Here is a 21,857-nt window from a genome sequence, read left to right on the forward strand (position 1 = left end):
CATGTTTTCAGGTTTTCCTTTCCTACTTTGCACAGCTGATTTAAATCAGTATCAATGACATGATATTGATAAGAGCTATTGTATCTGTGGGAATTTCCCTAAACATGGTCCATTGGGGGTACTTGAGGACTGAGATTGAGAATCACTGCATTATAGTAATCAGGGACTTTGATTAAGCGGACTCTATATTATTAGAAATCCAGTTTAGGCAGGCCACTCCGCTAAGTGGGTTGGGTCTAGTCTTAACCGCCCAGTCACTGGACGAACCTGAGGTGGACTGTGGGCAGGCTTTACTGTGTCCTGGGGGGGCCGAAACTAAAATGTTGTTAAGTATGAAGTTTTCTAAGTTCCCTTTGACTTGAGTTCACTACAAACCTATCTTATATCTACTGTACTTTAGGCGTATGTATGAACATCAGACTTTCCTGGCAGAAAAACGGAAGGATGGGTTGCATAGTGCATGTGCAGATTTGCAAGTATGCATACAAACACATACAAATTCTTCTAACTTTATTTTAATGAAGGGAGTGTGGCATATAAAAGTACTGATCGGCAATGCAGTGTTCTACAGTATATATTTTTATTTTACTCATCTATACACAGCACATGTTTACACACCTGTGTGTACAGTCACCTTGAGGACAATGATCTGCATTTACATCAGTAAAAAAAAAAAAAAATCAGTTTGCCTAAAAACGCAGCGCTTTTAGTCAGCAGTGTGCAAGAGGCCTATTTGTTTTCCAATAAGGCAATCAGTATTCCCCCTGGGGCCATTTATCATATATTTATCAGACCACTATTGGCCCAATTGTCGTATTTTACCACATATCCCAATTGCCTGACAAATTTCAGATCAAACCACCTTATTTGTGTCTGCTGGAATTTTCTCCTCTAGCTCAGCGGTCCGATGATGCGGCACTGAAAGACCTTGAGTATATACTGTAATTCTTCACGGCTGAAGTAATATAGTGATAATTAGGACCTGTAAGTGTTATTTAATGTGTACATTTCATAACAAAGAAGTTAATGCTTTATCAGAGCACTGAGCGCTACAGTACATCCTCCTCTGGGAATGGCATTTTGGCTGTCAGCGGTCCTATCAGAGCATGCAATATTTCGAAGAGCCTTGTGCTTGTAATTAATATCAAGCACTGGAACACGTCTGAGTAATGTGCTGCCATTAACTCCAAGATGCCTGGAACAATAGAGCTGCTTCTAAAGGCTTTATTAGAACACAATGATAAAACTTAAAGTCACACTGATATGAAGGCCTCTTGAGAGCCCCCTCCCTAGTGAAAGGGAGCCTTGACTGATGGGGGCATGGCTAGGTACCTGACAAGGGGAACGATTGGTTGTAACATGGGGGAGGGGATGGGATGGGCCTGAGCTCAGGGAACGTGTGCCCCAGGGATTTCTGGGTTTTCTGGAAGAGTTGGTTGGAAGAGCTGCCCACTCTCCTGCCCCCTTTTTCCTCTGTTATGGTATGTCACAGCTTGCTGTGGTTTTCTTGACCTTGCCAGCAGTTAAAGTTACTGTAATGGGCTATGCCCTTGATGGAAAATTGGAAGTAGGCTGTCTGTCCAGCAATTGTTAAGTACAGAGATGGTAAGGACAGGCCCACTTCCCTCTTGTGGTTGAGTGCTCACAGTACGACTGTGACTGGCACTGGCTAAATATGTTAACATGTTATGTGTTGGAATTTAATAAAGCTGTGGCCTTGCACTTTCCAACCTAATGGTTGTAAGCCCTTGTACACGCGGTCGGACATTCCGACGGAAAATGTCCGATCGGACCATGTTGTCGGAGAATCCGACTGTGTGTGGGCTCCATCGGACTGTTTCCGTTGGAATATACGATGGACAAAGTTTTAGAGCTGGGCTTTAAAACTTTCTGACAACATGATCCGATCGGACTTTGTCCGATTGTGTGTAGAGAATTCCGCCACGCATGCTCAGATCAAATTCCTAGACCAAAGCTATTGGCTACTATCCTGAACGTGGTCCCGTCATAACGAAATAACGTCATCACGTTACGTACGATCAGATTTTCTGACAACTTTGTCCGACCGTGTGTATGCAACACAAGTTTCGGACAAAGTCCGTCGGACAAAATCCAGCGGATTTTGTTGTCGGAATGTCCGACTGTGTGTACAAGGGCTTAGTGTCTTATTTAATGGGGTAAAAGGCAAGGGTGGTGGGGGATTTCATCCCATGGTGTTACGCTAATTGGGACCTAGGCAGCAGTCATGTTAAAGGAAATCTAAAATTACAAATCATCTATAAAACATTAATACAGAAAACAAGAATTTGGGGGATATGGGACTTTATAGGTGTATGATATAGATACATAAATAATAGTTATAAAATAGTTATAAAAATATGATGTTTTATTTAAAGGAACAATATCATAAAATCAATGAATACAATACAACCATATCCACAGGTGTATGAAAACACCTTATTGATTCACTGTATATATTTCTATATGTTTCGCCATATGGCTTCTTCAGGAAAAACTTGGAATTTCATCTACTAAAGGTATAGACATATGTATGAATCAAGCTCATTGATTGAGCATGAGAGTCAGATTGAAATTTAAAAAATGAATAAGGAGTGAGATCCAATGATACCACGCAACCAATCAGCCACAGTCACCCAAATATGCCAGGTCTCCAGTAGGGAGGGGTATGGGTGGATGAAGTCAAACACAGTTCAAAGTGTGACTCAAACCAAGCTTTCTTTAGGTTTAACTAAGCTGGGAGCCTCAAAATCCATCAGATGACATCTATGATCTAGCTATATAGGAAAACACTTTGTGATTCTCTGTTTTAAAATAAAACGGAGCATCTTCTTGTGCTGGAACAAATTAGAACTTTCTTACATAAGCCAATGTGGTGTTCAGCCTAGTAGCATGTACCTAAACCTCATTTTAACAGATTAAAAGCTCCTCATATGATTTATGAACGGATATAATAAAATGTGGACAGCCCCTTTAAGTTCTACATTGACAATACACTTGACTAGGGTAGATCAAAGGTCATCAATTACTAAAAACCTCTGGCCTGCCTTTAAAGCTATACCTCCCACTGCCCAATAAAACACTTGACCAAAAATTAGATTAAATGACCGTAAGGGCTTATATTATAAACAATAAATCAAAACATAACATTACAGGTCAACTTGGGTTTGAAGTCCTTGAAGGTTACCATATTACCGAAGCACAGTGTCTGTTGCACCCACTACCTAAGATATGCCCCCAGCCGCAAGACACCTGGTCACTATTGGACCCCCAACTAGAGGGCACCATACCAACGATGGTTCCCCACCCTTTTCCCAAAAAAACAGATTTTCCACCCTTCCAAGGACCCTGAACCGCCCAACATCCATTACAAACCACCAACAACCCAAAGTAACCAAACAAAAAATGGAGGGATTGAGGGCATTCATCTTCTGTCTCCACTTCTCCAACTGATTCTGACACACCCCTGCTTGCAAAACTATGCTCCTACACTTCTCCCATAACACTGTCTCTTCAGCTAATCAGGTAAACACCATAACTTGACCACTTATTACACGGTTAACGCCACGCTGTAAGGTTCCCCTTCCATCCTGTCATGTATGCCCTGCACTTATCCATTTCATTCCTAGCTCCAAGCCTGTCTTGACTAGGGTAGATCAGAGGTCACCAATTACCAAAAACCTCTGGCCTGCCTTTAAAGCTATACCTCCCACTGCCCAATAAAACACTTGACCCAAAATGGGATTAAATGCCCGTAAGGCCTTGTATTATAAAAAAACATCCTAATAAATCAAAACATAACATTACAGGTCAACTTGGGGTTGAAGTACTTGAAGGTTACCATATTACTGAAACATAGTGTCTGTGGCACCCACTACCTAAGATATGCCCCCAGCCGCAAGAAACCGCCTCGAGGGCCATCTCAGGTGACAGACACTTTACTGGTCTACCATGACCTGGTCACTATTGGACCACCAACTAGAGGGCACCATACCATTGATGGTTCCCCACCTTTTTCCCTAAACACCAGATTTTCCACCCTTTCAAGGACCCCAAACCGCCACAGCGCCGCAAGTGTGAAACCTTACACCTGTGCGCCCCTCCAAACCCGAAAGACATGTTAGATCCTATCTTACAAACACAGAAACCACAGAGCAGTCACCCCCGCATTGCGATAAACCCCATCACCCCCCAGGTACTGTCATGTTTAAATACACAACTCCAAGCGCCTAATGATTTTAACATCTCAGAGAAGTTACCACATCGATCAAATTCAAAATTCATAATCCCCCTGGAAAACTCAGCCTACCGGGGGCCTATCTAACCTAGAAAAAATTGGTGACACTCGTGTTACTAGCCTCCTAGCCTCGCAAAGCCTGTCATGTACCCCAAACCACAAAGGTAAGCCCTTATCCCTGAGGGGACCCAATTACCTCCCAAAGGGGCTGACGTCTAATCTCCCAGCTCCCCAAGAACATAAGAAGGCCCCAATGAACAGACAAGATACCACATGACACCTTGTAATAAACAAATAAGCAACCATGCACCGAATTGAACAAAACAACGGTAACATACAAGAGAAACAAAAGCACAGAAAGACCTGCCTATCAGCTAAAAATTGCAGCAAATGGTAGACATACAATACATTTGTTTTGTTTTGTTCCATTTCGTATTAAAACTAATTCGTAATTTGTGTCCGAAATTCAATTCGGTTTCGTACGAAATATGAATTTTCGTTTGTAAACTTTTCGTAACAATAACGAAAGCTCGTTATGATAAATTTATAAATTTATCATTATGAGGGACTCCCATCATCCCTGTACTGTGCTGACTTCCTGGGCTTTTAACCTTTAGTTAATAACGAAAGTTTGTTATGATAAAATTATCCAAAATTCATAAACAAGATTTTGTATTTTGTACAAAATTCGTATGCATAAAAATTCGTATTTTGGATCCTCACAAATGTAAGAATTTCCCGAAATTCGTACAATGAATCCCCAGCCCTAGTCAATGACATCCACTATATCTAAAAGCCGATGACCATGGTATAATTGCAAATGAATGGCCTGAATGGGCTTTCACTGATGAAATAGTATTGCAACACCCGAAAACAATTGGCGAAGTTTGGCCGGATCAGGCAAGATCTCCTCCTCCCCTTTTGTCTACTTCTGTCCGGCTTGCCCCTATCCAGATCAAACTTCTCCCAGTGGTGTAAGGAAAAGATGCCACCTATTACCTATTCCAGATCTTCACACACATTGCAGATTTCGGAAGGCCCTGAAATGTCCCACAAGGCAAACGTAGAATGGTCATCCTGTCGTATTCTTACCTTCACGTTTATTATTTTTTTTAATTACATTTTTTTTTTTTGCTGTGTCTGCCTCAGTGTCACTTTCTAGATGCCCGCTAGCTATCTGTTGTCCAGCCAGCGACCCCTGAGGGGGAAACCCTGTGGCCCACCTACACTGTCCCGCGGCGTAGCCCACGCAGTCACTGGTGGTGGTTCCCTCACCAACCATGGATCCAAAACCGGTGCAGGTCTAAAGAGCCACTGACTCCCTAACGTAAACTCACTGCCACGCACAGCCCCCCAAACGCACCCTGTCTTAAGCGCTCTGAACCCCACAGAGACAGAGGAAAAAATATAAAAACACAGAAGGATTTTTCTCACCAGGCTGCTCTGGACCATCAGCCCCCCATACGCGAATCTGGATGCCTTCGTTGCCTCCAGGAATCTCCCTTCAGGCCAGAGCACCCCCTGGCTGGCACGGCTGTGAAATCTCCTGGCTGCAGCTCTCACCACAGGCAGCTGCTAGGCTGTCAGTTCTGGCTCCTGTGCGCAGAGCAGCTGCTGCTTCTCTCTGCCCCTTGTGGCATCCTCAGCCAGCACCTGGCTCTGCTCTGCTCCCACCACAGGCTGCTCTTACAGGCCCTGAGCAGACCATGCGAACCCAAGGCTGCTGACACCATGTGCTACACGTTGTCCCTGCTGCAGAGATAAAGGGGCTGCAACAGGGGACAGACCGGCGCCTGCTGCTGAAACACTCCCACGCTTGGCTGACAGCCCTCTAGGGACCTCGCCCAGAGAGTCAGCCACCTTCTGTCTCCACTTCTCCAACTGATTCTGACACACCCCTGCTTGCAAAACTATGCTAATACACTCCTCCCATAACCCTGTCTCTTCAGCCAACCAGGTAAACACCATAACTTGACCACTTATTACACGGTTTACCCCATGCTGTAAGGTTCCCCTTCCACCCTATCATGTATGCCCTGCACTTATCCAATTCATTCCTACACGGATACATGCCCATTTCCAACACGGCTCTGTAAACACTTTCATTTAAAAAAATCTATTTATCGTCAGCATTCAGAGACTGCCGACTGCTTAACAGCGTTCTCCCTCATAGACTCATAAATAGAAAGTGTCATTGACGCTTTTCAGACTCTTATTAACATGATAAATATGCTGCAGCAAAGTGAATAAGAATCAATTATCGGATGAATATCGCACTTCTCAAAAGTGTAAACTTTCTTGTGTGAAATGCAACAGAACAAGTGCATGGAGATTCATCACAAGGTGCTGATCCAACTTTATTAGTGGTGAGACACAGAGAACACCTTTACCTGCTTGTTTTACAGATACATCTGCCCATCCATTAATTCTGTACAAAAAGCAGAAGCTGCTAGGTGTTTGCTTAAGGAAGCCATTCTTAACTAGGGTTCCTCCGGAGCTTGTTAGAGGTGGTGGCTTGACCACCCATTTGGTAGTGCCTGCATAGTTCCAGAGCCAATGCCACTTGGTAGAGCCAGGTACTTAACACCAATGATCTTTTTGGCTGTAAAAGTGGAAATCTGACCACCACTGTAAGGGCATTCTTTGAAATTGCCACTACTGTAAGGGTATTCTTTCTACTCTCCACCAATGTAAGAACATTCTTCCTACTGGTCACCATTGTAAGGATATTCTTCCTGCTGACCACCACTGTAAGGACATTCATCCTGTTGGTCTCCACAGTAAGGGTATTCCTCCTACTGGCCACTTATGTAGGGATATTCTTTCAACTGACGACCAATGTAAGGGTATTCTTTCTACTGGGCATCACTGTAAGGAGATTCTTCCTACTGGGCACCATTGTAAGGGTATTCTTTCTACTACTGACCACCAATGTAAGTGCATTACCCCTACGGGGCACCACTGTAAGAACATTCTTCCTACTGGCCATCGCTGTAAGAACATTCTTTCTACTGACCATCACTGTAAGGACATTCTACCTACTGGTCGCCATTGAAAGGATATTCTTTCTGCTGGCCATCACTGTAAGAACATTCTTCCTACTGGCCATTACTGTAAGGACATCCTTGCTACTGGCCACTAGGGATGAGCCCGATGTTCGCGTCGAACGTAAGTTTGACTCGAACATCGGGTGTTCGCCGAATAGCAAACAGTTTGCGGTGTTTACGGCAAATTCGAAAGCCGTGGAACACCCTTTAAAAGTCTATAGGAGAAATCAAAAGTTCTAATTTCAAAGGCTTAAAGGTTAAAGGCTTATATGCATGCTATTGTCATGAAAAGTGTTTGAGGACCTGGGTCTTGCCCCAGGAAACATGTATCAATGCAAAAAAAACTTTTAAAAACAGCGTTTTTTTTTTTGAGAGCAGTGATTTGAATAATCCTTAAAGTAAAACAATAAAAGTGAAATATTGCTTTTAATTTTGTACCTGGGGGGTGTCTATAGTACAGTATGCCTGTAAAGTAGCACATGTTTCCCATGTTTAGAACAGTCGGAGAGCATTTCTAAAGGAACAAAAAGTTATTTTAAAGTACTCGCGGCTATAATGAATTGTTGGTCCCGGCAATACACATCAAAGTAATTGAAAAACACAGCATGGGTTTTCCCCACAGGGGAACCCCGAACCAAAATGTAAAAAAAAAAAAAAATGTGTGGAGGTCCCCCCAAATTCCATACTAGGCCCTTCAGGTCTGGTATGGATTTTGAGGAGAACCCCATGCCAAAATTAAAAAAAAAATGGCGTGGGGTCCCCCCAAAAATCCATACCAGACCCTTATCTTAGCACGCAACCTGGCAGGCTGCAGGAAAAGAGGGGAGGGCGAGAGAGCACCCCCCCTTCCTGAACCGTACCAGGCCACATGCCCTCAACATGGGGAGGGTTCTCTGGGGTACTCCCCAAAACACCTTGCCCGCATGTTGATGGAGACAAGGGCCTCATCCCCACAACCCTTGTGCGGTGGTTGTGGGGGTCTGCAGGCGAGGGGCTCATCGGAATCGGGAAGCCCCCTTTAACAAGGGGACCCTCAGATCCTGGCCTACCGCCTGTGTGAAATGGTAGGTACCCCTACCATTTCACAAAAAAGTCTGAAAATGATAAAAAAAAACACGACACGGCTTGGCACAATTCCATTATTAAAAAATAAAAGTGTCCCACGAAGTCCATCTTCTTCTTTCGCTCTGACAGACCAAAAAAAAAAAAGCCACAAGCCGCCACCGATCTGCCTCCATTGGAGGCAGCCGCCGTAATGACCGCCCTTCAGGTAAAAGCTCTTTTATAACTGAGGGCGGGGCCACACAATGATGTCGCCGGTTGACCCCGCCTCCCTCTGATGCACGGGGACATCCGTATAGCTTTCCCATAGCGTCAGAGGGGGCGGGGTCACTCGATTACTTAACCGGGTACCCCAAAGCACCCTTCCCATGTTGAGGGCATATGGCCTGGTATGGTTCGGGGGGGGGGGGACTTTTTTTCCTTTAGAAATGTAATTTTTCTCTCGGACTGTTCTAAACACGGGAAACATGCGCCACTTTACAGACGTACTATCAACACCCCCCACGTAGGAAATGTAAAGGAGTATTTCACTTTTATTGTTTCACTTTAAGCATTATTAAAATCACTGCTCCCGAAAAAACTGACATTTTTAAAACTTTTTTTTGCATGGATACGTTATCCCTGGGGCAGAACCTTGGTCCTCAAACACTTTTTATGACATATAAGCCTTTAAAATTAGCACTTTTGATTTTTCATGTTCGTGTCCCATAGGCACATAACGGTGTTCGCATGTTGGAACACATTTTTTGCCTGTTCACATGTTCTGCTGTGAATCGAACCGGGGGTGCTTGGTTCATCCCTACTGGCCACCACTGTAAGGGCATTCTTCATACTGGCTACCACTCTAAGAGCATTCTTTCTACTGACCACCAATGTAAGTGCATTATTCTTACAGGCCACCACTGTAAGAACATTCTGCCTACTTACCATCACTGTAAGAACATTCTTATTACCGGCCACCACTGTAAGGGCATTCTTCCTACCGGCCACAGCTGTAATGATCTTCTTCCTATTGGCCACCACTGTAAGATTATTATTTCTACTGACCACACATGTCAGGGCATTCTTCCTACTAGGCACCAATGTAAGGGGCATTTTTTTTATACTGACTTGGTATTAGCAGGGGTTTTCCTGGATCTGAAGACTTCAAGGGTTCCTCATGGGTTAAAAGGATGAGAAAGGCTGGTTTAGGGCATACATGAATCCAATATGTATGATAAGTCTGTGCTTAAAAATGCTAAATGTGTTACAATAAACTTGACAGCTGCTGTGTGAATATGAAAGTTTATTTTTTCTACACTCTAATTAGTTTGTGTGACACAGCACTTAGTGCTGTAAACATATCTAATGTGAAAATAGAAAAAAAAATCTATATTAAAATTAAGAGTACTGTCAGTGCTAAATAACTGCTATAAAATAATCAAAAACAAATGACAAAGTAAACGTATATCACCCAGTGCTTAGCATATAACAAATTTTCAGATGCCAATTAATAATTATATTAAATATCACTAAAATCATTGGAAATAGAATCAAACAATGTACAAACACAATGCATATAAAGGGCCTATAGGCAAATATGTGCAAATTCAGATAACGGGTAATGCCAAATAATTCCAAAACATAAAGATGTTCTCTTGTTCCTTCCAAAGGTAATATTTAGATCAGACACCACAGCTTGCTGATACAATGCAATAAAACCATACTGGGGGTACAGCTTTAACTCGTGATCAAAAAAATCTTGTTGTTTACACTGCTCAATAGCTCAAGTTGAAACTTATCCATAGAGCATTGATTCAACCCTCTAATATTTATTTGCAATACAAAAATTGTATATATAAAGAGTGGGGACAAACAGATAGAAATAGTCAATTAAAAAATGTAAAACTTAAAAACTAAAATAAAACTGACCACAAACCATTATTGAGGCCTTTTAGATGCCAACTGGACTTTAATAAGGAAGACTCCTGCTGAGTATTATTTGTGATTAATCTGCCTATATACCAACAACCTTGTGAAGAAATATAATATTTCTTTATGATGTTGGTAGTAAAATAATTATAGTTACTTGTGTCTCTTACAGTTCAACTTGACAGGTGTCAGACATTCTCAAGGTGGGTTTGAAAGCTAACTGTATCTTCTGGATTTTCTCTGTGTGCCTGCAGGATGCAGATGTGGATTGGGATGATCTGTGGGACCAGTTTGATGAACGCCGTTACCTGAACGCCCAGAGATGGAAGCCCGGAGAGGACCCCTATAGACTGTACGCGTTCAACCAGCGGGAGAGTGAGCGGATACCAAGCGACCGTGCCATTAAAGACACCAGACATTACAAGTCAGTCCACATCAAGTTTTCTTGATTTAATTTGCCAATTTTTTTAAAAATAGTTTCCAGGTTTGCATGGAATATATCAGCTATGTATGGTGAGCACTTTGATTGGTCTTTTATTATAAAGTTATTTAGAAGAAACTTTACGATGATACTTTTATTATGGTGTGATATTGGAGGCAGAGATCATTAACCAAGCATGTTGGTAAAAGCACATAGTCTTCGTTTCTTCAAGACAAGCAAAATAAAGTAGCTTTCTTCAGAAAATCAATTGTCTCCTTTTTCACTGGACAACCCTGGAAACCCTCACCCTTAAAGGGTGAAATCCCCGAGTACTCAACAATTTCTTCAAGTCACCCACTTTAAAGGGAGCACAACCCAAATAGTGGGTAGCATATCTGATGTCCAAGACCCATCCCTGACATCCTGTATAAAGGATAAATAGGTGAGGACTGCAAGGCTAGGTCCACACAGGCAGCAGGAGAGCAGTAAACACAGTTTGGTGATCCATGTTTTTACCATACCTGAATGTCCACCTCCAAACGAACCTGACAGACGCTCATGTGTGTACACACTGCTGTGGTGCAGCAATTTCGAACTTGGAATGTCGAATTTGACAGGTGGCACCGCCTATCAAACCTGCCCATTGAAACCAATGGGTCTGTGCAGCAACCACAAGCCAAACATTTGACTTGAGGTTGTGGTGCGCTTTTTCATTAAGAAACCTCCTACTGGCTGGGAAAAAAAGCATCCGGGATACAAAAGTATCGCCTTCTCAACACCTGTAAACAACACCAGAAATGTGTAGGAGCTGCCACACGTATGAAAGAGTTCTAAGTCAGACGTTGAATCCAGGCAGAGTAAAAGCTGTGAGAAAATCAATTCCAGAATTCATCACCTAAACTGTATATTTTTACAGGGGCATTTATTGATAGAACACCATCCATATAATGCTTCCATTTTCAATTCTTTGCTATATTTTTTGACTTATACTGTATATAAAGATATGTCGGTGTGCACTCTCTAGCATATTGGCACAGTGATAGGTGTGAGAAAATACATTTCAAGAAACACCTCCTGAATGGTATATTGTTTGCACTGGAAGCCTGGCGATAAAAAAATTATATTTCACTTTGCTTGCAATGTTTTTACATTTATACTTTACATAATAATATGAAAAGTATTAAAATAACTTGCAGTATGTCAAACATAGCATCATAATAGTGTAACTTCTGTGAAAAAATCTATTGCAGGATATGCCACCTAAATGGTATATTGTATCCATCATTGGAATTGTAAGTCCATAGACTTACTATCAGAAAATAGGAACAGAATATATAATATGTGCTGTATTACTTGTACTGCAATAAGCAAATACAGATCTATATGGGAGATCGGGTGAAGCAGTGTCCGTCATCACCCGATCCGATGACGGATGGAAAAATAGCTTTTTCCTTCGTCATACTTTTTCGGATCGGAGCGGGTCGGATGTCAGCGGACTTGTCACCGCTGACAACCGACGCTCCATAGACCTCTATGGAACATCCGTTCAGGTCTGCCTGAAAAACTGACAGGCGGACCTGAACGGATCATCCATGTGAAAGGGGCCTTAGGAGGCAGATGTCCTGCCCGGGATTGCACTCTGATTTCCCCTCCTCCTCCCCCCTGTCCAAGCCAGGGAGTGCTGGATGTGGCTGAGCTGCTGCGGATGAGCCATCCCTAGAGACAGTGTTGGCTCGTGGGTCGGGGGGGCTTCCCCGTGTGTTTTCTCCCTCCTCCTCCTAGCGCAATAGGATTGCTTCTCTTTTCGGACAATAGTGAAATGGGTCTTAGGACCCGCTTCCTGATTGGCTGGGAGGAGAATCAGTGTGACATAAGCGAATATTGCCCAGCAGTGCACTGTTCCTGTTGTCCTCATATCAAAAGCCAGTCTGTGGGTGTGGTGACATCAGGAACAGTCCATGCAGAAGACCACTAGCGTAGGGGGGGGCAGGAGTGATCTTGCGCTCGGAGGATCGGCGGATTAGGTAAGTATACCTGCGCTCTCCTCACCCCTAGGCAAGCTGGGAAATTAATCCCCCCCCCCACAAGTTCTTCTTTAAAGTCGATAAGCAAATATTGTCTAAATACTCTAAATACAAAAGCCATCTGTATTCTTCCTTGAATCTTGGTGTTGTTTGTGTATTTGTTCCAGATCTGTGCAGTAATACAGTGTGACACTTTATCTCCTGTGCAGGGACTTTCTATAATAAAGACCTGTCATTGGTACTCTCTCTCCTTGTGCAAGGTAACTGGTCGTGCCTCCGCCCCTTCCTGTAGTTTTCTGCAGGCAACCTGTAGTGGGTGAGGCCTACTGGACCACCCCCACAGCTCTACTCTCTGCACAAGCTATGTACAGCACAGTGATGATGCCACTGCTATTTTTATAAGGTAAAAAAGCACGCAAATTGGATTAAAATCCTATGTGGCTTTTACAGAATATAATTAACCACTTCAATACTGCGCTAAATCTGAAAGTTGAATACAGCCTGGCGCTCTCACTCTAAGAGGGCGTCATTAGACGTCTTCCCAGAACCATGCCCCCCGCGCTCCCCCTGGGGCACACATTGGATGTGCTCTGTGAACGCTGTGTGCTTAGGACACAGCTGATTACAGATTGCGGAAAAGGGCCAATCACCCTTTACCATGTGATCAGCTGTGTCCAATCATAGCTGATCACTTGTAATCAGATTTGCCTTTTTTTGCGCTGTCTCTGTGTGAGGAAAGGAAAGCTAATAACCCGCAAAGCTGTCAGCACACTGTTTACACTTATTATCAGTGCAGATCAGTGCTGCCTAACAGTGTCCATGAGTGCAGCTTATCAGTGCCCATCAGTGCAGCCTCATCAGTGCACATCAGAGAAGCCTATCGGTGCCCATCAGTCCAGCCTCATTAGTGCACATCAGTGGAGAAAAATTACTAATCTGACAAATCTTAAAACAGAAGCTAAGAACTATAGGCAACATTTTTTTTTGTTTTTGGATAGAGCAAGGGAGCATTATAACCACTGTCCCATAGCCAAACAGGAAGTGAGAGGAAATCCTTGCAAATTATGGGGAATTCTTGGGTATCCCCAGGTCACCAGAACTATTGTCTCCATTGGACAATTTTCCCTCCATTACTTTTTGGGGAACAACCAAAAAATTTGGATTTTGGATCTTTTACTTTCAATCCTAAAAGAACTACTAGAGAGGGTGAATCTCCTTAATGAGAGCACAGACAGCAATAATAACCTGAACGGTGTTCTAATTTCTCTCCACTCTATCCAAAACAAAAACAAAAAAAGTTTTACCTTGAGTTATATGTAGCAAGGTCCTTCTGTCTAATGAGAGCCTTCAGGGCCAGAGATAGCTGTCTGACATCCTTCTGTATACAGGCGGTCCCCTAGTTACAAACATCCGACTTACAAATGACTCCTACTTGCAACTTGGAGACAACAGGGAGTGAGAGGAAATCTACCCCTAGGAAGGGAAATTCACTCCTATAAGAGTTATTATGGGAAAAAGGTACCTCCACCGATGCTTGATCACCAAGGCTTGTTTCCACGACAACCCAAAATTTTCTAAATCCAATTGTCATTTGGACAGAAAGCGAGGTGAAATCTTCTGAACAGGGGCACAGACAGCAAAACAAGCATTACAGGGGTGTTAACCCTTCCCTAAGCTATCCAAAAAGCTTAAAAATATTTTTTTTGGCTGGAGCTACACTTAAAAAAATTACCTGTTTGGACTTGCATACAGATTCAACTTAAGAACAAACATACAGACCCTATCTTGTTTGTAACCTGGGGACTGCCTATATGTGGATTGCAAGGCATAGTAGGTGTAATGCAAGTTCGATTCATGGGCGCCAGACACTTCTTGAATGCAAAGAGAGTTTATTTCTCTTGAACAGAACTTTGGGAGAGAGGGTTAAGGCCAGGACACCCTTAGGTAGTTACAATGTTAATTTCCAGTCTCCGAGATGTTCTACAGGTAGACAGCCATGCAGGGAAAGGCATCCAGCAAGAAGCCACATCTGCATGTATAGACATGCTGTCTCCTATGGCAACAGTCTTTAACAGTTTCTAACAGTTTCTTCAACCCACTGAGCTCCCGGTCTCCCTCTAGACTTGCTAATTCATTGCCACTGAATCCCTTGAGCTCCTCCAATCTTCATGGTAGTATCTTCCTCAAGCATCATCCCCACTTCTCTGCTCGGTCCCTAGCTTGGCACTCAAGATACTTCTCAAGCTTCACCCCACTGGCCTGCTCGGTCCTTGGCTTGACACACAAGGCTGCTCTGCAAGTGTCACCTCTGCTGGCTGGGTCCTTGACTTGATACCCACTGAAGTTTCCCAATTCTTCACTGTCCCCGGTTGGTAAGAGTACTGCTCCGGGACTTGCTTCAGCTACCCATTGTGGTCCCTGGTAATAAGGTGGATGGTCCCTTAGTGGTTTCAGCTTCCCCCTGGCAGAACCGTAACTTTTGGTTGGATTGCAAGCCGCAATCCCAACCCTGCACTGCTCTCTTGCTTCTGGATAGGCCCTCAGACAGCCTAGCAGCCAGATGTACCCGTGATAGGCCCAAACTCCGGCCTAGCAGCCCGGGCAGTACAACACACATCCACCCAGTGTCAGAAACCATTAAATCAAACCGAGTACAGTTAAATCACACTTGTTTAATAATAAAAGTAAAAAAGAACAAACGTAGTCAAAACATAGCCAAAGTTCAGTAACTGGAACAGATAGTCAGCCAAGCCAGGAGTCAGGGATTAATGTATTGGAACAGCAAGCAGGATCTGGAGCCAGAAGGGATGTCAGCAAAGCCAGTCCTTAAACAGGTATGTAGGTGATAGTCTCTGTGATGTTGACCAAGGCAAAAGCAGAGATCCGCTGGGCTAAATGGCTTAAGTAGGTAGGACTGACAAACAGGATATCATCTACAGATGAGTAACTGTGGAGCAATAGGAGCTGGCAATTAGCTGACAGCTGAGCAGCCAGCTCTGAGAAGGAAGGGCTGAGCACAGCCCTGACACCCAGACAGCGTTCAGGTGGCACAGAACCCCGAACACCTGACTCCATCCAACTATATAGGTTCTCCCAGCAGGCCAATGGGTTTAGGAAAAAACCTGCACATTGGCTGGGATACCCCATATACCCATAATCTGACCCTGCATTGCCCTTCTCATATCTAATACCACCAGCTACCCAGCCACCTAGCGGCAAAAGAGAGAAGTGCAGCAATTACAGATTTAGAGTGAAATCAATTGATCCTCAACAATTAACCAAGGTAGCTATACCTGGCAGGTAAATTTAGGAGCAACCCTGCCTAAACACCACATATACTTTAACATGCGGGTGGGTGGATGGAACCAAAATGTGCAGGGGTGGACTATCAGAAACAATAAAATATTTCTGGATCGTATAATAGTTTGGTACTCTTCTTTCCATTTTGGACAGGCTCTTATTGCTGTCTGTGTCCACATTGGTGGGATTTCTGCTTACTTCCACAATGAACGTTCATGTTCGGGGAGAAAAAGTGCATGTGCATGCGTGGGTGAAACGCCGATAGCTTCTGGATTAGTGTTTACCTGTGCATGCACATACACTGCAAGCGTTAGAACGCACAGACATTCACCTGTATTGGTGGTTGTAAGTGGCACGTTCAATTCCCCGGGTGCCAGAAAGTGTCAGGGATTTTGCGTCTCTGCACAATATTGTCTAGATTTGTTCTTTAAGATGAATGTTTCTGTTTATAGCCCCTCTGCAACCAAATATGACAGAAGACAATTTTTCTGTGTGAGATGGTAGTGCATATTTCATTACACGCACCTGCGCCTCGGACTACACACGTGTTCTGCTCGGCAGCTGCAGAGACATTGACAATGCTAATTCATTCTCCGGCTGTAGATCTAATCCCTGGGATATGTCAGAGAGAAGCCTCTGTGCTATGATGGGAGCACCTCCGCTGCACAGGCTCTTTAATTATTCCCTACCAAGTGGAATTTTTTGCAGTCCTGTTTGGAGGAAGGAGCCCGTCCTCAGCGTGAAGCCCTTTGATATTCCAACATAAAGCAGAATTATGCAACAGGAGATCTGTAGAGAGACATATTCAGGCAGAGCTCCAGGAAAAATTAAAATATATATAGGGGAACTGTTTTACCTTCAAAAGGAGTTATTTTTCTGTCCATCCTGTCTGGAAATGTATACAGTTCTGCTACACAGCACAGCCCTATTTGGCAGAGAAGGAAACCTGATTTTTTTTTTTCTGTTGCAATTTAGTAACACTAAGGGCTAGTTTACAAAAACTTTGCTCTCTGAAGAGGGATCTGCGTTGTATCACCTCATCACTGCCTACTTCAACCCTTTAAACCTTATGCTAACGTGCCGCAACCTTGCATGCAGTTGCAGGCACCCACATTCAGTTGAATCGGTAACATTTAGCAGATGGTAGCACCTGCGGAACGTGACAGCGGAGATAGTTCTTGCTGTGCCATGATGCAAAGCATCACTGCTGCAGCATATGTACTCCACCCCTCACACCCTTTGCAGCATAAGGAGGAGCGGTAAAACCGTGACCACACCCCCAAACAAAAATGTAAATGCGGCCCTACATGTCTTGTCCCTCCACCAGCCTGTGACTGCACAGTGACAAGAGGAGCAGCAAACTGATAATCTCATTTCCATGGCACTCTTCTCTCTCCTCCTATGAGCATGTTTCTTCCACTGCAGCATACTTGACTGGCTCCTTGCAATTCTCTTTTTGGAGGGTGAATTTTCCAGCTTTGCAGGCTTTTGGGGAGCCTGATTTCCCCTTATATTGCAGATCAGGCAAACGGTAAGCGACAGAAAACTTAGTGGACTATTTGGTGTGCTATGAGAAGTATTGCCATTGAAATAGTAACAATATGTGTGAATTCCAACCAATGTAAGACCTTGTTCACACCCTGTGCATTGGAACGGTGTTGGGCAATGTTGCCCAGCACATTCCTAATGCAATGCCATTCAGATGCAAAGCCCTGTTCCCTATGATGCCAATTCACACCACGTGTTTCAGCACAGAGTGAGAAGCTCACAGTGTGCAATTTCAGTACCGGAGAGGAGCCTGTATGTCCTTGTACACACGGTCGGAGATTCCGACGGAATGTGTCCTATCGGACCGTTTTGTCGGATATTCCGACTGTGTGTGGTCTGCATCGGACTGTTTCCATTGGAATATCCGACGGACCAACTATTCCAATTTGCCGGTAAAATTTTCCGACAAAATGCTCCGATTGGACATACTCCGGTCATGTGTAGCCTACTCCGACGGACAAAGTGCCACGCATGCTCAGATCAAATTCCTAGACCAAAGCTATTTGCTACTAGCCTGAAAGTAGTCCCGTCGTAACGAACTAACGTCATCGCGTTATGTACAATCGGATTTTCCGACAACTTAGTCCGACCGTGTGTATGCAACATCACTTCCGGACCTCTTCCGGAATTAATCCGTTGGAATAACTCAGACGGATTTGGTTGTCGGAATCTCCGACCGTGTGTACGGGGGCTATAACTGTGCAAGACTGAAGGGAAGGCTGGAGTTCGACTTGAACCACTAGTCTACTGGGGGAATTGTTTCATTTTGTGCACACATGGTAAAATCCCATTTTTTCGCTTATGATTTCTACAACCTCCCAAATTGTACATATGGTCTGAAAGCAGAGACACTAGAGAGTAAAATGGAAGTAATTGCAATTCTTTATGTTACATAATATTTGCACAGCTATTTATCAAATGCATCGTTTCAGGAAAAAATACACTTAAGCCCCATATACACATCAGATTTCCTGCTGATTTTTTTCCTTAAGATTTACCAAAACCATATAATATGAGGTCAAACCTTAGGAGTTTCAATTTGTATGCAATCAGACAGGCCCTTGCAGTACATGGTAATGGTAAATCTGAAGACAAAAATCAAAATCTGATAGTGTGTTTGGGGCTTAAATTGAATTTTGGTGGAAACAAACACAATATTATGCCCAATGTTTTTGTAAATATAACAGATCCGACAGTAAATAGATACCAAACATGTCAAGTCTTAAAGCTGCGCACACCAGTGGAATCGCAAAAAAAATCAATGGTACCCAAAATTCTCCATAGGCGATGCTTTAAAAGACTTTACAGTTTATCAGTTTTAAAGTGGATTTCCACCCAAAAATGGAACTTGCACTTTAAGGAAGGTGACCCCCTGACATGCCACATTTGGCATATCATTTCTTTGGGGGGGGGGGGGGGAGCGGGAACCCTTTAAAAACGAGGGTTCCATCTCCCACTTTTTCGTTGGGCTGCGCAGAGCCGGAAGTCAGTCCATCTCTCCCCCTTCCCTCTGGGCAATCATCTGGGACACGTCACAGGTCCCAGATGATTGCCCGGCCAGTCACGGCATGTGGTTCGCACATGCGCAGTGGGTGCCCAGCGGTGAAACCACAGCGGGGCGCCCACAGTTAAAATTCTGACGCCGCAAAAAAGAGGAGAAGGCGAGCGGGACTTCATACGCCCGCATCGCTGGACCCTGGGACAGGTAAGTGTCTGATTATTAAGTCAGCAGCTGCAGTATTTGTATCTGCTGACTTTTATTTTATTTTTTTAAGAAGAACTCCGCTTTAAGCTAACTGTGAACTGTGGCCCTAGAATTATTGCTCTAACTCCTACACTTGCAACAATATCTCACATCTGTGGCACAATTGATGCTTACATACATAGTAATGTGCAAAAGTTGTAGGCAGGTGTGAAAAAATGTAAATGAAGAATACTTTCAGAAATATTAGTGTTAACTGTTTATTTTTATCCATTAACAAAATAAAGTAAATGGACAGAAGAGATATCCAAATCAAATCAATATTTGGCGTGACCACCCTTTGCCTTCAAAACAGCATCAATTCTTCTAGTTACACTTGCACGCAGTTTTTGAAGAAACTTGGCAGGTAGGTTGTTCCAAACATCTTGGAGAACTAACTACAGATCTTCTGTGGATGTATGTTGCCTCAAATTCTTCTGTCTCCTCATGTAATCCCAGACAGACACGATGATGTTGAGATCAGGGCTCTGTGGGGACCAAATCATCACTTCCAGGATTTTTTGTTCTTCTTCACACTGAAGATAGTTCTTAATGACATGGCTGTATGTTTGGGGTGGTTGTTCTGCTGCAGATTAAATGTGAGGCCAATCACACGGCTCGCTGATGATATGGCATGATAGATAAATATCTGCCTCATTTCTCAGCATTGAGGACACCATTGATCCTGACCAAATCTCCAACTCCATTTGCAGAAATGTAGCCCCAAACTTGCAAGGAACCTCCACAGTGCTTCATTTTTGCCTGCAGACACTCATTATTGTACCGCTCTCCAGCCCTTCACCAACAAACTGCCTCCTACTACAGCCAAATATTTCAGATTTGGAAATATTCCAGAGTACCTGCTGTCATTTTTCTGCACCCCAGTTCTTATGTTTACATGCACAGTTGCGTTGCTTAGCCTTGTTTCCACATCAGAAGAATGGCTTTTTTGGCTGCAGTTCTTTCATGAAGACCACCTCTGTCCAGACTTCTGCGGACAGTAGATGGTTGGACTTGGGTCCCCCTTGTTTCCAGCAGTTGAATGCTGATGCTGATGTGTCTTTCATCTGCTGCATTTCTGCTGAGTTTATTTCTGCTTCTTCAAAAGAGCTTGAGCAGAACACCTTGAAACCCCAGTCTGCTTTGAAATCTTTGCCTGGGAGAGACTTTTCTGATGCATTATAACTACCTTGTATCTTGTTACTGTGCTCAGTCTTACCATAGTGTATGACCTGAGACATGGAAACACAAACCTCATCTTAGTAGCAGAGTCTGACTGTTCCTCACCCAGTTTTAAGCCTCCTACACAGCTGTTTATGACTGTGTTTTAACCTACTTATGAAATTGATGATCATTAGCACCTGCTTGGTATAATTGATAAATCATACACCTGATTCTAATCCTACAAAATCTCTGACTTTGTGCAAGTGTAAGAATTGATGCTGGTTTGATGCTAATGGGTAGTCAAGCCAAATATTGTTTTGATTTAGATTTTCTTCTTTTCACTCACTTTGCATTTTTGTAAATTGATAACATTTAAAATATATATATTTTGAAAGCATTCTTATTTTGCAGCATTTTTCACACCTGCTTAAAACTTTTGCACAGTATTGTACATATGTTTGCCCTATGCTGTTATTTTTGTATAGGCTTGTAACAGGGGTGATTGGGGTACGTGTATTTATTTATTTTTTGTTATATTTTATTTTTATTAATTTGATAAAATTCTTTTTTTTTATTTTTATTTTTTTTACACTTTTTTTTTGGCTACATTATTGCTATCACAAGGGGGCTAACAAGGGGGCTAACAAGCCCCTCATGTGATAGCCTGCACAGGTGGCTTTTTATAGAAAAATTGGGGGTCTATTATAGCCTCAGTAAGGCACGCTTTGAAAGCCCTATCCCATTTTTCATTAATTTTTGTACCGTGTTTTTGGAGCAGCACCATTCATTTAAATGGGCCACTCTCCCCTACAATAATATTCCAAAGTTGGTCCTGTAACCTGTTTTTGGAGCCGACCTTGGCATGTTTTTGAATTGTGTGTTTTTGCATGTTTTTTTTTTTGGGCTGGTTTGTTGTTTGACAAAAAAAAATTTTTTTTAGTATGTTTGGGGTGCCATTAAAGTGTTACTAAACCGAGGAGTCTGCATTCACTATATCTGGTCTCCTGCAGTACACAGACCATCGAAATGTAATTATTTTAGTAAATATAAACTACTAAATACCTTTTCTCGTCAGTAGTTAGACCAGTGTTTGTATCTTCTATCAGTGTTCAGCCAAGCACTGGTTGGAGTTTTCTGACTGTCCTATGAGACTGCAAGACCCCTGACCCTCTGTCTGTACAGTGCTGTTGGCCCTGTGCTGATCACATACACACTCCCAAGAAAAAAAAAACTTCTCTAGCAATACACACCACACTGAGCATGTGCAGCCTGACTCCATAGACTCTGTGTTATCAGGAAATTATCAGGGGAAAGTGGAATGAGGGGAGGATCAGAGAAGACAGGATCAAACAGCCTTTTTACACATTGCAGAGGATTAACCCCT

General features: G+C 43.1%; 1 protein-coding gene across 1 annotated transcript in view; it reads left to right on the forward strand.

Moving 5' to 3' along the window:
• The window catches only part of GALNT14 (polypeptide N-acetylgalactosaminyltransferase 14), a 716,679-nt gene that overhangs the window by 264,749 nt on the left and 430,073 nt on the right, over positions 1 to 21,857 (forward strand). The window contains exon 2 of the mRNA XM_077485880.1: positions 10,530 to 10,699. Coding sequence (XP_077342006.1) covers positions 10,530 to 10,699 — 170 coding nt within the window. The remainder of the gene's footprint in view (positions 1 to 10,529; positions 10,700 to 21,857) is intronic.

Source organism: Lithobates pipiens, unplaced genomic scaffold (genome assembly GCF_037356315.1).
Source record: "Lithobates pipiens isolate NorthernLeopardFrog02 unplaced genomic scaffold, aLitPip1_a1.2 Scaffold_18, whole genome shotgun sequence".
Taxonomy (NCBI): Eukaryota; Metazoa; Chordata; class Amphibia; order Anura; family Ranidae; genus Lithobates; species Lithobates pipiens.